We start from the raw sequence: 19,353 nt of genomic DNA on the forward strand, positions 1-19,353 counted from the left end.
GTGTATTTCATACATGCACCATAATTTCCAAGACAGCTACAAATTTCCACATGCATTAAACTATCTAAAAACATAGAAATAGGCAAGTCTAATAAGTGGAATTTTCTTAAATTATATTTTAACAATAAACAGCAAGAGTAATACTGCAAGGTACTGCTCTATTCTCATGTATATCTACAATAAAATTCTAGGAACAGTTGTCTCCCAAAACATCCCTCAATAAAATAAAATAGAAAAAAAAAGGTAACACCCAGTGTCCTATATTTGTATATTCATTGTCAGTTCCAAAAAAAAAAAAAAAAAGTAAACAAAGAAAAGAGAAAAAAGACATCCCCACTCAGAGTTGCATATTTACATTCTTCAAACTGTAGCGGTGAAAAATAATTCTATTAAGTGCAGGACATTCCTAGTGTTGCAGTAGTGACATTTTTAATAAGTTCTTCATGAAAACATTTCTTTTTGTCTTAATAGTGACGCATTCCATGACTACGTGAAAATTCTATTATCCCCTTCACTTGCAGCCAGTGGTTGAGTCTGGATTGAAAAGCTCCTTGTATAATGGAGGAAAGAGTGTGTTCACTATGTCTGGATGAGATTGCTTAAATACCTGTAGTTTCTCTCCGTGCAAGTTGCAAAGTGCAGTAATGGTTGGTATCTTGGCTATTAACTGTGAGACATTAAAATAAAAAGGAAAGGAAGAGGAAGGAAGCAAATTTAGTATAAATTACAGTTTCCAAAATGAACTATGTTAACATCTTGTTGGATAACTGAAGGCAATACTCTGAACTCCATCAAAACTACCCATTCAAAGGACCAGACGTTGCTCTTACCCTTAAGAGGCTAAAAACAATTGTCCTGGAAATTTTAGACAAGTGCCAAACATGCCTTTAACAAGAAACTGCCTCCAGAGATATTTTTTTGAGGCAATCGCATTCTTGCTAGAGTACCAATTCAAAAGATTAGCGAATTGAGCAAAAAATGGAGTAAGAGGAAGCAGGAACAAGAGTAAAACAAGCCTTACTTCTCCTATACATTGCAAGCACATAGTGTGCTGCTTTTAACTTACATTAATGCAGCAATACATGGAGAAATGGCTACTAAAAAAGTAAAAAAGAGTCATGATTAAGGAGTGTTTGGCTCTTCATTTTAACAATGTACCTTTGTCAAAGTCTCATCATCGAGGTGGTTCTTCTGGATCACATGTTGAAGTGCAAAGTAAATCTTTTCCTGAAGCTTCTGGACCTTCCTTGGCTCTATTAACCAGGCTCGATCTGAGAAAAAAGAAATAATCAAGACCCAAAGTCAAGAATGCAAAGATGGGGGGCACATTCATGGATAAGCACAGTGTCCCATGCTGGCAAGCATTCACAGCAATCATAATTCCCATAAGGAAGGACTGCATGATAATTAAGACATGGTTTCAGAGGCAAAGTATCGTAATTAAAGGAACACCTGAGAGTTTAATTAACAGCTACAAAGTTGGGTCTGGATTTCTTTGTTTAAACCAGGATGTTAGACATAAAGATGGGAGTAGAAATGAAACCAGGCCCAACCATTTTATTATTCTTTGTTTGTACAATCAGTGTTCTTCTGAATTCATAGTGGCTAGGTGAAAAACATGTCATGTTATCTCAGTGTCTTAATACATAAATAATAAACATATTGATCAAAACAGTTCTTTGAAAATAATAGAATATAATTATTTAAAAATTAAAATAAAATATATCTCATTATTTACTAGGCTAACATTTTGAGACCAAATATTATATTCTGAATAAAAAGAAATGGCTTCCTTCAAAAGAATTTCTTTAATAATTCAAAAGAATTATGAGTTGTTGCAATGTCTTGAAGTGCAAATTTCTCATTATTTAAAAATGTTCTCTTTTTAAACAACACAAAAGAAAAGATTATCTGGCAGAATAACAACTACAGACACAGTTGTTTGGAAACCTATATAGTTTCTACTGAACTCAAACCCCAAGTGTGGGAGGTCTTCCTTAAGATCTGTATTCTCACAAGTCATAGCTTCTGGAGACAAACACAAAGAAAGAGAAGTAGCAGACCCCAAGGCAATCCCAAAACCATTAATACAGTGTGTTTACAGCACCAATAAACCTTCTGTTTTCCCATGCTGCAAACTTGTTTCTTCCTCCCTCTATTCCTCAATCCAGACCAATTTTTGGGTAGAGATTCTAGTTTTCAAACAGGAAATAAGAAAATCTATTTCATCACATGGCATGAATCTTCATGTATAAATAGAAAAGTGCTGGAAAATCCCTTTCACCTTCAGACCTCTTTCACCCACTCCCTGTCACAAAATAATCCATAGAAATAATAGAAGTTGACCATGTCAATAAGAACACATGCCACAGAGGCTGGAGCTGAATAGTATTTCATCACAGGAGGAGCAGGATTCTGTCATATGTCTGACTGTCTGTGGAGAGAGGTGCATGAAAAGTGTCCATCACCAGGTACTATGGAAAGAGACAAAACCAAACCTCTAGCTACTTAACAGATGATCAGGAAAAATAAAATAATCTTTTTGCAGAGCTTAGAAAATCATACTCCCAGAAGGTAAGCCTAAGAATCCGGTGCCACCAGCAGCCATAGAAACAGAAATAGCTGAGAGCATACACAGCATCTACACAAACAAGCACACAGTAATATTTAGACTTCACAGGTTATGTGCCAAATTTTATGCTGTTTCAAAAACATGCCTTTCAATAATGTTAAATCAAGGCCTATTGTGGCAGAGTGGAGCTAAATTGATTTATCATAGAGAGCAATCCTTAAAGATTTATCTTTCTGTCACAAGAATAAGCCTAAAAATAGACTGAGGTTGTTGGAGGACAAGTTTAATCACTTATCTGTCATGGAACGTGCTGTGTATATCACACAAGAGTTCTTAAATTCATGACAAGAGCTAGGTGAAACTTTTACAATGGGTATCAAGTTCATCTTCCAAAATGTGGTTTCTACCACATGAAAGCCATCTGTAAACTTGGCTGGAATTCCCCAGGTCCCTTTAGTTATATTCACAAAAGTGCAGGAGAAAGCCAATAGATCAGTGGCTACCCATACAGTGGGTGAAGCAGTGGTTCAATTCTGTACTTCTTTTGGGTTATGAACTTGTGTACCTTTAAAGAGTGCACAGGCCACTCAGCTATAGAATTGTGTAGGAAAGAAGATGAGGGACAGCTTAAAAGATTCGCTTTTGCAAAAAGGAAGATGGAAAAAGGAACATGGCCAGTCAGAATTTCAGAAGAGGGACTGGCACACAGTGGGGAGCCTGGTTGCTGTCTAACCACCTGGCTTTGGTGTGTTTTCAGCTGGAGATACCTCTGCAGCCATTACTGGACTCCTTCTACAATGTTTTAATCTTTGAAATCAGAAATCAAATTAAATAATCACCTCCAGGCAGCGCGGTTAGGTCCACCCTAAAGTGGAAAATCTGGATTTGTGCTCTAAATCAGATAGAAAATGGGTCTGACATTAGGCTTTGCAGCCTTATCAATTATATTAATGGAGGTTCTTAGGTTCCCTTACTCTTAATGGGACTGCTCTGTTTCCTGTAAACTACCTAAACACTGAGATGAAAGGCACAAGAATCACCTTTCAGTATAGTGGCTTCTGTAGAAAAGAAATTAGAATATGAATACTTTCAATAGGAAATCTCTGCGTATTTATATTCGTGGACAAAAGACTGGTGTGGGTACTTCTATGAAGCATTGCTTCCTTTTTTTTTTTTTTTTTAATTTTCACATATGTTCCCAAGATGAAACACTTTATTGTGAAGAAACTTGAAAATCTAGTCTGGAAGGAAATTATTTCTTTTTCTACTGTTTACTGTTATAATTTTTGTAAGAAAATAAATGGCAAATTTCAATGTCAGTTCAATCTGTATCGATTTTCCCTGCCTTTCCACTCCCAAACACAGCAGCCCAGCTGAAGTAGGAATTATTTGCACAATCCAAATTTGCAGTCTTTTTATGGAAGAGAGATTGCTTTCACTCATGTACATGCTGCTACAGCCCATCGCTTCTTTCTTCTTGCATCTTCTATGACTAAAGATACATATGCTTACAGACTATAGAAATAAGAAGACAGCATGCATCAAACACTTTCAGTTTTATTTTTTTTTTGGGGGGGGTGTTAAAGGAATAGGAGACACTGTATCTGCTCTTTTGCTTGCAAGCAGGAAAAATTCGACTTGGATGTGAAATAGAGAACCGGGGATTATTTAAATATTTCAACTTGTAGCACCACCTTTCACCCTGAATCTTGATTATAGTGAAAAAAATCTTGGAATTGCCTCTACTTATGTGTGCTACTTAGAAGAAACAGAAGCTGCTATTCAAGAGACACCCAGCTCTGAAAGGCTGTATCAGGACTGATGTATTTCAGGACTGAAATACATTACTAGAGTTAATGGAGAAGCTTTTACAACACATGCCTGTAATACAGCTGTCTCAAAGCTGGTGCTGAGTTGCTAGTTTTTTCAAGTACTTAGTACAGCTGCAATAAGTAGAAATGAGTGTGGATACCCAGACAACAAGAACTACTGGCAGAACGCAAGAGATTTTGATGCTTTGCAAGCTAAAGGAACCTATGTAGAACTGCAGAGCTGAATCTGAATTTTGATGTCCATCTAATGCCTACCTGCAGGTAAACACATCTCATAAATTACTTGTTCCAAAATCCATTAAAATCAAATGGAAGCTTTCCATTACTTAGGTTCTGATCAGGCCTAAGGCACTAGACATTCAAATGCTAGAAGCTTTCTGCAAGCAAATTTTGTTGAATAGGGTTATAACTTGTTTTCCTCTCCAAGATTACATGGGAGACAGAAACACGACTTCTTTTCAATTTGGCTAGAAATTGCATAACTGAATTCTCTTTCTCCCTACAGATGAGGTGCCCCCATCTGATCCAAAGTGCTTTGAAGTCAGCTTTGAAATGATCTTATTCTTTTTGTCTGTTCAGCTAACTCCTACTTTTCCTGTAAGAAAATAAACTGAAGAGTAGAAAAACCTCCGGCTGTTACAAAAGGGAAATACAGATCCTGTTTACAAGGATCCCACCACCCTCTTCCTGCTTCCCTTGGCTTCATAATGTGAAGTCAGCTGGAAACACTGAAACTGGAAGCTGGAAACATCTTCCCCAGTACCTGTTAACATCTTAATGAAGAACTTCACAGCTCAGACCCCAAACAGGTTTCCAGGTTGTCTTCAGCTTTGCACAGAGTCAGTCTGCTGAACAGGCAGCTAATGTTAACCAGGAGCAAGCACTGGCTGCACATCTTTGTCATGTTCACAGCTTTGGTCTTTTCAGATGGAAGAAGGGCTGATGGACAAGGACCCATCAGGACACTTGCAAGTACCCTATCCCAGAGAAGTCAGGGCATCTGGAGGGAGGGCACAGGCAACTCGCACCCCTGTGTACAATCGGGACACCTCTGAGGTGGACATGGTTGCTGTTTGCAGGATTGTCCTACGAATATCCTAGCCTAACACCATGAAGAGCCACTGGCTCAACCATTTCACCTCTGAGTAGATGACTGCAAGAACTGCTCAAAGGGAAAATAAAAGGAGCAGGGTCCTTTCAGTAGGTGTCGTTAATGATGAGAATGGACATGTTGACACCATCTGTGCTAGTCTAATTCTGCCTAACATAATCTCCACTACACGTGCAAAAGGGCAAAGTGACCTAGAGAAAATCTTTAGCAGAACAGGCTAGAAAAATAATTCATGGTGGGATTTTTTGTAAAGGCCCTTCAAGAGCTTACTCTTAGTGGGAACTAAGGGTCTACCTTCCCTGAGGGATGTTTAAAAATCCCACATTAAACTGTGAGCTTATCTATCAGATCCACCTTCTGAGCAAATTAAATCACAAAACCTTCTTTTTTTTGTGGTCAAACAGCCAGCACTCACTGAATGCATGCTTGCCTGTGCAGAGCTATGCTATATCAATACATGAAAAAGGGGATATTGTCCCTGGAATCACCACCTCTCACCTGGAGGTAAATTCAGACAGGACCCATACAGATTTTACGGCTGATGTTCTTATACCCACAGAAAAAGCCCAACATAGTTAGGGACTATAATAACCTGCTGAAGGCTATGAGGTTTGAGGTCCCTGAAAATGCTAGGAGGAACATGGGCTTCCTTGAGTACCATGCTTCTCTGTCTGTGGTCTGGAGGAACGCCAGCTGCACAGCTTGTTCATGCAGTCCCACTCCATGTTTGTACCCCCACACTTTGGATGTATTTCCAGTATGTGTAATTCCTGACAGTCTACCAAAAAGAGGTTGAGGTATATTTGGGTAATTTGGGTACTCTTCCCTTGCTTAATATCGCTTAATAGCACTTAAACAGCTGCTTAAGTAGGTAGAAATAGAGGTGGACAGAGATGAAAATAAAATCACTGTGGTGTTTGGAATGAAAAATCACCTGGTGATATCAGAACAGCAGAAGAAAACAAGGCAATTTCCTCCTCAGTCAGCTGTAAGGAACATAAATTCTTTGCAAAGTCAAAAGCTTCATTCACCAGATCATCAGAACCTGCAGACAACAGAGGACAAAATCAATGCTGGAAATTTGTCAGGTCTTTAACCTGCCATGAAAAGTGAATTGTTTTTGTGTCAAAAAAAGTTGTAAGCGAATGTCTGTATTTCTAAAACAAGTGCCTTTCATCAGCTATTAAAATTCCACCTACCATGAAAATATATAGCTAAAACACCCATTGGAGCACAAAAATTATCAAGAATTAGGGGCATGACCTGTACAAAAATTGCACAGACACCTTAGAAGAGGGTTTTCTTTTCCCAGTGTGGAAAGAAATGCTATTTCTAAGCATATATTAAACCTAAGAGGTATAAATGACCAATCCCAAATACCTTTCACATATATAGTTTTATTAATTAGCAGTACAAATATTAATGAAAATATAATCAAGACCAAAATAAATCACCTAATGCACATTCATAAATGCTTTAAACTTGTAAAGTAGTGTGACATTTATCCATATGCAAATACAAAAAAGATATACCCATATGACAAATATATATATTTGAAGCAAATATATTTCTTTGAGTTTGGTTCTCAATAAATTTCTGATAATGTATCAGACTCATGGATGGGCAAAAGTAATCCGTTTAGCTCTTAACATTTCAGGTAACAACATCAAGTTGAGAAATGAAGCAATTTTTTCAATAGACGAATCTAAATGATCTTAAATTTTTAGGCAAAACAGTATTTTAGATATGTCTATATTTTGTAGTAGTTCATCATTTTAGTCCCCTTGTGACTGGGCTAAAATTGTCTTCTGCAGGACACAGTGGTAGTGATTTGATATATCAAGCATAAATGAACTGTGAAGATAAACTGCTTGGCACCTGCCATAAACACACGTTTTATCAAACTGAGAAATCTATCTGAAAAACCCTCATGCTGCTCTTTTTCATTAGAAAAAAACCACTTATCACTGCTGGCAGCTAGTGGAATTGCCTTTTTTCTTTTTCACTTCCAGACGTTTGGAGGTTTGGGGATTCAACATTTACTGGAGATTTTCATTGTGGGTCACTAATTTCAGAAAGACAAATCTGTCACTATGTGGTTCAATGTGATTGGTTGAAAAGAAAAAGATCAACATACCCAAGGCTTTAAACATTTGCATCCCTCCATACTTTCCTTCAAACAGAACAGTATTGTTGAGTGGGTTGAAGGCACGGCACATTCTCACCAAAACCACTTCCAGGCAGCCTATCAGACACGAAAAAGAATAAAAGTACCACACATTACTGTGAAACATCAGAATGGAGGAAATGTCAAGAGAATATTTAGGAAGATATCAGTAATTAGAAACATCAGCAGGGATAAACACTCTTAGAAGGCATCTAGATGATATGTCTCTGAACGAGAGAAAAAGTATTTTTGTCTGCTTTAAGTATAGAAAGGTGTAATTTCTGTTCCAACCTAGTCACTTTTTCTTTAGGTTGATTTTTCCACCATTGCAGCAAATTGGCAACCAGGACTTAATCTGAATTTAGACCTGGACAAATATTTTCAATTTGAAATATTTTATCCTGAAAATTAAGCATTTATTGAAACTTCTTTTTAATAATGAAACCTGTTTAATACAAAAATCCAGCTTCATTGAATGTCTATATAAATCCTAGTTTCATTTGGCTAGAATGAGGGAGGGAATATCACAAACTGTTTTTAGAGAGAAAATAAAAGTTGAAGTACTGTCAAGAACATCCTTAAATTGGGGTTTACTTTTTTTCCCTTGTTTTACGCATCCTTTAACTAAATCCAAATCTCCTGTAAGAGGAACTCTGAATCTGAGGATTCACTCAAAATGTTTTTGAGTGAAAAGCCCTGATTTTCTAACTCCTGCTCAGCATTAACTGCAAAACAGAAAATAAAACCTGGCATATTGATATGTACTGAAGCTGAACAGAGTTGTCTGACAGTACAGTTAAATGTAACCATATATTTTGCTGAAGGTGCACTTATGTTGTCAGCTTTGCCGGCCAAATGAAGGAGGTTACTTGGGGTGCACTGGCATCTACAGAATTTTCAAAATTAGTACGAGCTTTAGAAAAATAGTTCTCATGCTGTGACTCTGTTTTCCCACGAGGTTGCCTGTGTGTTCCCAGGGTCCCTGTGTCTCTTCCCTTTGCACCTCTGCCCACTCTCTAAGTACAGTCCCACACTGAGACACAGCCCTGCATACAGAGTACTGAATTACACTGGCTTTCATCCTTAATGATGAGCTCTCTCTTGAAATAGGAAGCACTTCTTATGCTTTAACAAGCCGCCTCACACAGCATCCTGCCTTTTACACATGGTGGGAGCAAGAAACTGATATGACAGGGTAAATGCAGTTAATTACCAGTCGCGGTTCACTTGGTCATATCATTTTGTCCTCCTGAGTTTGGCGATGTTACTACATAGTCACAATAAATCTTGTCATGATTCTTCCGGAGGACAGAAATTACTGAGTCCCATGACAGGGAAGGAAACCCTTTTCCCCCTTGCCCTTATGCACGCATGTGCACATCCCGGCACGCACAGGGAGCACGGCTGGCGCATACCACTGTAATCCGCTCTCATTTATTCTGAAACGAACTGGCGCCAGCAGGGATTTTCCCTCCTGTGCATTGGCTGGAGGGTATTTCTGTAGTCTCATTAAAAAGATTAGAGATGACCGCAGAGGCAGGCCCCGGTGAGCCTGTGTTCATTTTACTAATGATGAGTGGGGATTTTACAGGGTGGCAGATGACTGATTCGACCAGCTCAATTCGCAGGGTCCTTCCACCACATGTCAGGTTGGAGACTGCAGTTTCTGCAACGATTGTGCGTGCATGTGTGCTTAATAGCCACAACTGACTATACAGGGAAGGGAATCAGAAGGCGGTAACATCATTAATGTGGAAAAATACGGAAGGGTTAATGTAGCTAATGAAACAGACTGAAATTAGGGGTCCTATGAAATTAAAATGATTTGTAGAACAAGACAGCAGAGCACATTTCTAACGTGCTGGGTGCTAAACCAGTCTCAAGCCTCTGGCATTTACCCACCTGACTTAAGGAGGAGAATTTGGTCATTCTGGCAGAGCTCCATGAAGCCTGTTATGCGCTTCGCAAACTCCACCACATACTGGATAGCGTGGGTGATCTGAATGGCACACTGCTGCCACAGAGCTTCTCTGGTCTTCCGGGAAAACACAAACAGAAAAACAAAGCAGTGAGCAAGCGGGTTCATCAGTGCATTAAGCTCTTCGGGTGGCCTTGCAGAAAGGCGCATTCCTCAGACTCCACCCTCATCCCCAGGCAGACCTAGCAGCATCTCTTCTTCTCAAGATACCCGACGCTTTTCATTAGAAGGCTGTTTTCACAAGCTGACTGCCCCAGCAATCTAAACTCTGGCATTGCCTCTTCAAAGAGGGAGAATGCATTGTCCAATGTAAATCATGAATCTAACGTTGGTTTTGGTGCAAGATAGTCAAACAGTGGCACAAATGGTGTAAAAAATGCCAGGGTACTCTTAGGGAAGAAGTGGCACAGTGGTATTAAGTTATCCAGCAGAGTAGTTTTGCTAGTTTGAAACTTAAAACAATGCATAATTAAAGTATCATTGCAATCTGAACACTGATTGCATCAACATTTTGTCTCCTTGACAATCCTTTTCCCTGTACCCGCAAGTGTGCAAATGTAAATACGTGCTTTTGGTTTGCATGGCACAGCTCTGCAAGCTGTGGTGTGTATCTATTCTTGCTAGTACTGCATAGCCCCTCAGCTTTCAAAGAACAGGTTGGAGCCTTTTCTGTTGCTTATGTGATCAGCTAATATGCTAAGTGCAATCTGACTGAAAAACCATTGCTAGTGATGCTGGCGCAAGAGGCACAAAGATTTCTGTTTACTAGACATCTGAAGAGGTGACAATGGGAAATAGTCTGAACTTGACCTGAGAATCGCAAAGGTAGAACAAAAATGTAGTGTAACAACATCGTTTTTCTACCCCGTTTTGAAAATCTTCAATTTAAGGAGTACTTTCAGTTTGTCATTATCTGTTGTCTGTAAGTGACAGATATTTGTTATTCACATAGAAAGGGGAAGTGTTTTCAAAATTATAAGGAAAAAAAGTTAAGTGGTCTTATTTTCTTAAAGTCCTTACAATAGAGGATCCAGTCCTGACCATATTAAAGTCAACTGAATTTCTGCATGAAGTTTAGATCTGTGACAACAAGCAGGACATGGAGAGCTGTATTCCATAACCATGCCTAAGTTTCAACATTAGCAAACATCCCAACATGCTGGAAAGCTACTGCTTCTTTTTATGAAGTGTCACTCCTCATCAGCATATCCTTGCCAAATACATTACACTGTTAACAATTTCAGACCACAGGGAGCAGAAGCAGAAGCATATTACAGGATTGTACCTTGCTCTGGTAAACCTTAATTTCTTCATATGTGTGGGTCTGCCACGCTAGCTGGTGTAGTTCCTCCATGGTATATTGACATGTCTCCAAATGAGATTTAATGATATTCTGTGCAATTCGATCTGCGAAGAGGAGAATAAAAAATAGCTTGCATGAAACAGCGTACAGTGATTTGTAATCATTTCAATTTTGGTGAAAACATTTAAGTTGTTGGAAAATGCAGATTTTAAAAAAATATCTTTTCTTTCCAATGTTACCTTTCTTACTATTTTTTTTATTGCTGAAGATGACTGTTGCGAAATGTTTCAGTATTGAACTCAAAGCCAAACAACACTTGATAAATAGTGAAATGAATTATATATATATGAATTATATATATATATAATTATATATATATGAATTATATATATTATATATATGAAAATAACAATGAATCTTGTGAAACTACTCAGTCTTTCATTCTAGAAGTGACTTTTTTCTTTTCTTTTCTTTTTTTTTTTTTTTCCTTTTTTCTTTTTCTGCATTTAAATACATGTCATTTGGAGACTCTGGTTACTTGATCACTTCTATCTACCCCAAGCCTGTGCATCTGCCCAGTTCTGACTGCTCAGTCCTGACACGGGCATTTACATTGCCTTGGGATCAACCATATCAGAGAAATAGGAAAGAGGTCTCTTTTTTCTCAAGTTAGTTTTCAGCCAGATCAATTTCTAACTGAGCTAGATGAACACAAACATGGATACTGGTACTAGCAAGGAGTGAAAGCTAGAACTAGTACCCTGGCTTTTAGAAGGAGAGATGGGGGGAATAGATCTCACGTACAGGATCAAGTTACCTAAAGTTATTCTGAAATTGCAGTCTTAGAAACTACTGCATAACACAGGATGCAGGATGCAAGGGGAAAGGGAAGTATGAGATCCCACTGAAACTAAAGTAAACTTCTCAGGGAAGGGTTTTAAAGTAGATCTTTGCCCCTTAAGCCACTTGAGTGGATTAAAAAGCTTTTCACAAAAACTTCCAACATGAATTCATTAGCACTGGAAGTTGAAATGTCTTGATAAAACACGCTATAGAAATGTGATGATTTTTTATTTTGCAGCTTTAAGACCTATATAACTAATGAAGCTCAGTGCTTCAGCCTGAAGATATTGCTTAAGCTGAATACCTTTCAAATAATGGAAGAAAGTTGAAGGTCAGTCGACAGAACAGAACTGAAGCTCTTGTGGCAGAACTAGCATTTCACAGAAAACATGTTTGTCAAAAAAGGAAAGGACATTGACAATGCATTAGCCAAGTCTGAGCATGGGAAGTAGAAAGAACTAGGAGTGTTATCATTTACTCATTCACATCCTCATCAGTTTGCATACAGTGGGTGGACCTGGTGCTTGGATTCCCAAAATAAGAATGTTTCTTTGGCCAAGTGTTGACTGAATTAAAAAACACTAGCAAGAAGCAAAGTTGAAAAATGAATGTAAACATGTATATGCTCCCTGCAATTGCTGCTATAGGAGTGTTATTGTTTAAAGGAGAAATGCCTGTGCCACTGTCCCAGTTAATAAGCTCAGACTCAGCAGAAAGGCACTGAATAAAATACAAAAGAGTTCCAGGTTTTTGTATGAACAATAAAACCTGCTCAATTCAATCTTTACAGGTATCCCTTTAAAGGTCAACACTATCTTTAGGTTTCCTGACGGAACAATTGACTTGAGCATAAGGATAACTAAAAGTGTATATTAATGAGTACAGGGATCTATCCATCATTCTTTAATGGAAGATTGGTTGCAAGTCTTAACCTATGATGGTAAGCTATTACGTTTTATAGTAAAAACCTTATAGATAAATGACCATGTTGGAATAAAGGGATGACGAATTCAAACAGATATTTTTTAAAGGACAAACAAATATTTATTTGCATTTCTTTAACTAAGAAAAGCAAGTAAACCGTACCTTTTCTAGAAAGGTGAAATTTCAGATGTTTACACCCATATTTTTCTATTTAAAGTACAATTTTAACATCGTCAGCTTTCTGGGAACATCCTTAGCCATGGTAAACCTGACTGCAGAAGTTAAGCTCAAGCTACAGGCTTTGTCACTTATGTTCCCGGAAGGATTTAACCAGACAGAACTGAGATATGGTCAGAGGAACATTTAGGCCCTGTATCTAAAACACCAGTGAAAGAAGTATGATTTCAACTTGTATTACAATTCTGCAGCCTGGATGGTGAAGGATTTTGCTCTCTATAGCTGTTGGCTGGTCTTTTTCCTTCTTGTGCTTCCTAGCCCAGCCCTACTAGTCTCACCATTTGTTACAAAACTTCGAACTATTCACACTCTTGACATAAAGAAAATGCTTACGTTAAATACCTCAAATACTTTAATATTACTGCATAGACATGTTTTGAATCAGATAAGGTGACCTGATGCCAACAATCTGAAAATAAGACCTTTTCATTTCACTGACCTCAAAATATACTTGATTAGCAGTTCTACATTACTGCAAAGATACTCAGCTCCACTCCTTTTCCTACCATTTATATATTTACCTTTGAACTGAAGAGCTGACAAACTCTTCAGGGTGTTGCAGGGATGGCATCCAGTGTTTTAGCCCCATACAGCTCTTCCTTATGTGCTTGGGCTTATGTTGAGCTGACATTAAAACCCATTTAGATGTGTGAAGGCCTAGGGCAATAGCAGCAAGAAGCAGCTCTGAATGCTGACATCCAAAGAGGAATCAGGTGCAAGACAGACTTGAAACTCTTGCGCCGCGGGCTAGGCAAGGCTGAGTGTGTGACGGAAAGGGTACACTGTGCCTCAGGGGAGGAGGGAACTGCTCATTCAGCATAAACAGCAAAGGAGGCTGCTTGCTTACACTCAACGCTGGAGTCCCTGTAAGGAGCTTTATGGAAATATAGCATGCACTGGGTGTGTAGGCCTGACATGATGCAAAAAGCAAAAGTGTAAGCTTGTCTTGGCTTCTCAGATGGTGTAGCAACAGAAGAACCAATGCAGGCAGAGCAAAGAACATCACTCAAAGGGTTTCAAAGACAATAGCCTTTTTTTCTGATGTTTTCAGATTTTTACTTCTTTTCACTAATGAAGGTGGAATCAGCACACATCTTGGCAAATCTAAGGCAGAAAAAAGTTCCTAAACTGCTGGGAATAATGTACTGACTTCTAATGTAAACCTGACCAGTCACATGTCACGGGTTCTGTGCTGTACCCAAAATATGATACATTTCTGTGAGACCTGGTGGCTCTGAAGCACTGCTGGCAACTGAGTTCAACAGATTAACTCTTACAGTAGAACTAGAAAGAATGGGACAATGAGGAAAGAAAGCAAAGAGCTTCATACAGCATGAGGAGAGCTATTGCCTTGATGCAGAGGCAATATATGTCCTTGATGTGTCCTCAACCCTATGGAGGTACATTGTTGGCGTGATGCTTAACAGCTATGTCTCTCCTGTTCTCCAGGCTAGGAGACTCTACCACAGTTAGTCCACGCATCAAGCCTTGACTTTTGTTCAATTAGTTTTCAGAAATCTTGAATCAGAGTTTTCAAGGGTCCCATTACACTCAGAAGCTGCATGGACAAAACCAAGAATCTTGTTTGGATGGGCTGCATGGACTATAAAAGACAACTCCATTTTTGTGACCTCAATGTGAACTGAATTTCTACTTAAGGTGTTGTCAGTCTCCATTTTACATGTTATAGCAGGTTTGTAAGGTTTGATTTACGAAAAGAAAACCAAAAAAGATGATACTGGCCACTCAGGTGTGAGAATCAAAGTCTGTAACATTTTATTTTACAACATCAACTGCTGCAGCTCTTGGGTGAAAATTAATAATTCCAACTGAAAGAATTACTGAGCTTGCATGATACTGCACCGCCAGCATTATAACTACAGCTGTAAACTGCGGGGTTTGTAAAGCTTATCTGCCATAGTATGTAAACACAAATGTAGACTAAGTGCTTTACTCCTCCCCTTTTGTCTATATACTGCATTTATTATATTAGGACTATATCTCCTACCATGCATCATGATCACTTGATACTACGCAATACCACAGGGTATCTGAAAGCCACAACACACCCTGGCAGATTGACTTTGTCTGGGAAACATGGACCACAGAAAATAACATGTTCTTAGTGTATGAACCCTAGCATATGCTGTGTTATGGAAGCATTTACATTAGACAGCTTGGTTCTAAATTTGAAGATTTCTTAGTATTGGTACCTTGAAACTTTTCATGGAAAGCAGACACTTTTTGTACAAATGCTATGCTTCATTTAAAAAAAAAAAAATCTAGAAAAAAGTATTTACTTCCAGAGGGACAAACCAGAAACAACATGCTCAATCAAGAAAGCAGCCAATAGTTCTAACAGATATGAGGTCTTGAAGTACTCAAACAAGATATATCCTGGAATAACCACTTATATTTAATCTGTGTCCTGCGTATATCTGACTGGTTTTCTGTAATGGCCCACTATTCTAGCTGTAAAGTCTTGCCCATCCTCAGGGGTGACAAGGAAACCTGGATATTTTTGGTTGGTGCAGCTGGAAAGCAGAAACCTGAGAGGTCGGACTGGCCTCCTTGTCCTGCACAGGAGCTTGGGTATTGCTGGTGGGGCCCTGAAAGGTGCCAGCTGGATGGGAAGGTAAATTAATTGGAATTTTGCAACACGGGTTGCAACACGGGGGAGACAAAAGTCAAATGCACAGTCAGAGAGGTCCAGAACAAGCTGAAAATTGTACATAAAATTGTACATCAGGAAGCTGAAGCTGAAGATTTGGCTGAATCTGCCAAAAGATTTGTTCTTATAGAGAGAAAAAATTGTGTGTTTCTTGAAAGAAATACTCTGCACATATATGCAATTTTATGGACTGCAACATGCATGTCAGACAAGATAGCCTCAATGCCAATGCCAATGACTAGATGGAGCAATAAAATGTAACAGAAAGATGTACATGTACTGTGGCTGCACAAAGTGCAAGGGAGTATGGTAAGAGAATAAATAAACATCTATGGAACATGCTCCTGGGCTTGTGGCTTGGCGGCTAAAAATTAGACTGTTGAGGCCAGTAACTGAGAGAGGCCATGTACAGATATTGTTGGGAACTATCCTGAAGCATAACAAGGGACCTCACTGGTGCTAACAGGATTAAATGAAGCTATCAGGGAAAAGCAGCATTCGAAGGGTGAGATGTGTATATAGGACATAGGCAAGATAGGGATAAGGAGGACCGTGAGAGATCAATGCTGTTTTAGCAAAAGAAATGACTTTTAAATTTGGCTTGGCCTACCTAAAAATACAGAGAGAACAAAAAAACTTGATTCTGAAAGGATGGCCCAATGAAAAGTGAAGTAAGCTACACCACAATCAGTGCAAAAAACCCATCCTGCTTTCCTTACAGACCTGTCAAATATTGCTTGCCATTCCCTCTCTGACCTCCCATCCCCTGTGTTTGGCTGAGTACAATGAACGTGTAGGAGGGTCTGGTCTGCTCAGGCTGACCGGCCAGCAGCCACCAGTTTTTGGGGCAAACATGGGCCTGGGTCACCACTTCTGCCTTTCCCAAGGTTGTCTGTCTCCTCCACCTGCTGAGTAGCATCTTTTCCAAAGCCTGTGAGAATCTAAGTGTCTAAGGCCTCTGCTTCCCTTCATTAAAGCTGGACAGTAGCTAAAGAAATACTGGATGGTCCTGACAGAAGGACTGGGCAGACAGCAAGACTGCAAAAGCCCTACACCATCAGCAAAACAGGCCAAAAACATAGGTTTGTAAAGGAAAAGCAACAGACACTTCTTGCATAAACTTGGGACTACAGCTTACAACTTTCAGAACAGCAAATGACCTTTTCTGTTTCCAGTTTTGGCTACTCTGCTGGATTCTTCTTCTTCTTCTTTTCTTTTTTTTTTTTTTTTTAGCCCCCCCCCCCCCCCCGTTTCTTTTTCCCCCCTACTGTAATTTCTTATTTTAGATTTCAGTAGACACCTCATAAAAGGCACTCTGCGAAGGTTATGACATCTCAAACATGCATTGCACCAGTGGGTTAGGAGCTGCTTAAATCCTAACTGAACATTGCAACCTAGATAGTATAAATCAGTGTAGCACAGACCTGCAGGGGTCTATCATCAGCTGATGAGTCAGTCCTACCTTTTTCAGACATTTTCTTGTAATATTCGGGGATCTCAAACTACAATACTGAGGAAAATCTCCAACTTTGGGTCAAGTACAATGCCGGTGGGGATGGGTGTAATAACTCCATGGACTGCACACAGCATTCACCAGCTGTGAATTTGGCCTGCTAAGTGGAAATTATCCACAGTACTTGGCAATGTCTGTTTCCTACAGGCTCTTTAGTTCTTTCATTTGTCTCTCTTTTCTCAGGAGAGACTCCAGTTTTCCTCAGCATTCCTTTCTTTTGCACTGGGAGCTGAAGAACTTTGAAGTGTGCCTCCTAAAACACTGATAATCATCCTCAATTAAAATGAATAATGAATTTTTAATTTGCCACTTACCCTTAGGATCCAGTTGAGTAGCTAAGAGCTCATCTCAGCTTATATCCTAAGTTGAGCTCTCGCAGGGATCCACTTTGAATTAATGCTGCAATAACACCACAGCTTTGGCTGTCTGTCTGCTGTAAGCATGCGTATCAGTCTGTGCAACTATCAAAACTCCAGCTAGACATTCTAAATAAAATCTCTGTTCTAGGACCCAAAGTAATGCCAAGGTAGTATCAGATCAACACTCTTCTGTAGCCTAATTCAAGGGTATTATGACTGCAAAATGAAAAGTTTTGCAAACTGGTTTCAATACACAGATTACCTCAAGAAATTCTTAGACAATAGTAGAGGCAGTGACGCAGGGAATAAAGCAAAAGTATGTCTTGTGGTTGCTGTCAAACATGAATAATGAGTCCCAAAGTTTTTAAAGGAAAGTGACTGAAAAGTCTGAACTTTTTTCACAGAAAGGCAGGAATGCTTTTTCCTAAAAGTGGTTGCAAACATCACATTTTTCATCTGTCCCTGGCATTCTCAATGTCATAATGCACAAAAGATTTCCCTTTCAAAAGCTGTTATAAATGGACTAGCAAGTTTAATAATCCTCATTTGTTTAATAAATTTCTAACACTGCACAGTATGCAGCCTAGGAAGATACAAAACATTAGAACACTCATATGAGACTAGAAATGCTTGAATTTAGTTCAGGAATAACCCTCCCTTGTGTTCAAGTTATTGAATGCTTACTGTCAGGAACAGATTGCACATTGAAGCAATGTTATGTGTGTGAATTCTGTATTTCCTCTCTCCCTTTGAAATAAATCAGTGTTTCATCTGCCTTTCAAAAATGCTAATAAATTACAATAAATTACAATGCAATTGAATGAAGTCCTAATCTGGAGCAACCTAGAAGATGGACCCTGAATTCTGTTAAATCCTAGAGGATCTTTATAAATGCTTAAAGGTCTCCACTTAATAATACTTTTCCTGGGTCTCAGCCAATTTAGTAAAAAACGTATATTTTGTACTAATTAGAAACCATTTAGCTGGCAGCAAAGGCACTAACCAAGGCAATAGCTAGAGCTTACGGGACATGGACTCTACAGGCACCATATAATTATCACAAATTTATTGAGATGAGCTCTTTCCTAACTTCTTCCAGCATAGCTTACACAAAGAGATCTTTATATTAAAATTGAGACTGCTCCAAAACAAGAATGTGGTTTCATTTATTACAATTAAGTGAACATTGCTTGGAGTGGACATTGTTCACTATGAAACCTGGAAATATGCATGGAACAATTGGAATAATAAGGGTTTTAAACTAGGGTTGGAAGGGTTTGCCGTGTCATAGTCTGCAAAACGCAGGGAGAGGTTAGACATACATTTTAGCCTCTTTAACTGCCACAGGCTTACATTTAGCTTTTTACAAAGATTTTAAGCAACCTAGGTATAGAATTGCTTTAAAAAGTAATGTCAAAACATTCTATGGTGGTTCTGTTTTCCTTTTGTGTGGAAACTTGAGTTGGATTCAAGTGATGTCAGCATATAGTGTCAGAAAGCAAAACAACGTGGTTATCATAAGCAATGCCAGAGATTTCACTGATCAAGAGAAAAAACGTCCATGCAGTCAAAAAGGAACTGAAGACAGTGCTCTTGCTTTAACTATTCCAGTTTGCACGTGGCTTTCATCCCTGTAAGACTACTGCACTGTGTTCTGATAATCAGTTTCACCATTTGTCTGAGCCCTATGTCTTGTTGCCTTGCATTTTTCCACTAAACACATCCATGTTCCTTTCCTGTGTGTTTCACTCCAACTTCTCGTACCTTTTCACTCTTGTATAAAGGTATTGTTGCTGTTCTGTGAAATAAAGTATCAAAACTGAATGGACTGAGGAAGACATCA

The 19,353-nt window shown here is 38.8% G+C and overlaps 1 protein-coding gene across 1 annotated transcript in view; it reads right to left on the reverse strand.

Moving 5' to 3' along the window:
- Positions 1-511: 511 nt before the first annotated feature.
- RORB (RAR related orphan receptor B) overlaps positions 512-19,353 on the reverse strand; it is a 40,290-nt gene continuing 21,448 nt past the window's right edge. The window contains exons 5-10 of the mRNA XM_074166355.1: positions 10,946-11,067; positions 9,585-9,717; positions 7,653-7,760; positions 6,450-6,560; positions 1,159-1,271; positions 512-667 (exon numbers count right to left, since the gene is read on the reverse strand). Coding sequence (XP_074022456.1) covers positions 512-667; positions 1,159-1,271; positions 6,450-6,560; positions 7,653-7,760; positions 9,585-9,717; positions 10,946-11,067 — 743 coding nt within the window. The remainder of the gene's footprint in view (positions 668-1,158; positions 1,272-6,449; positions 6,561-7,652; positions 7,761-9,584; positions 9,718-10,945; positions 11,068-19,353) is intronic.

Source organism: Numenius arquata, chromosome Z (assembly GCF_964106895.1).
Source record: "Numenius arquata chromosome Z, bNumArq3.hap1.1, whole genome shotgun sequence".
Taxonomy (NCBI): domain Eukaryota; kingdom Metazoa; phylum Chordata; class Aves; order Charadriiformes; family Scolopacidae; genus Numenius; species Numenius arquata.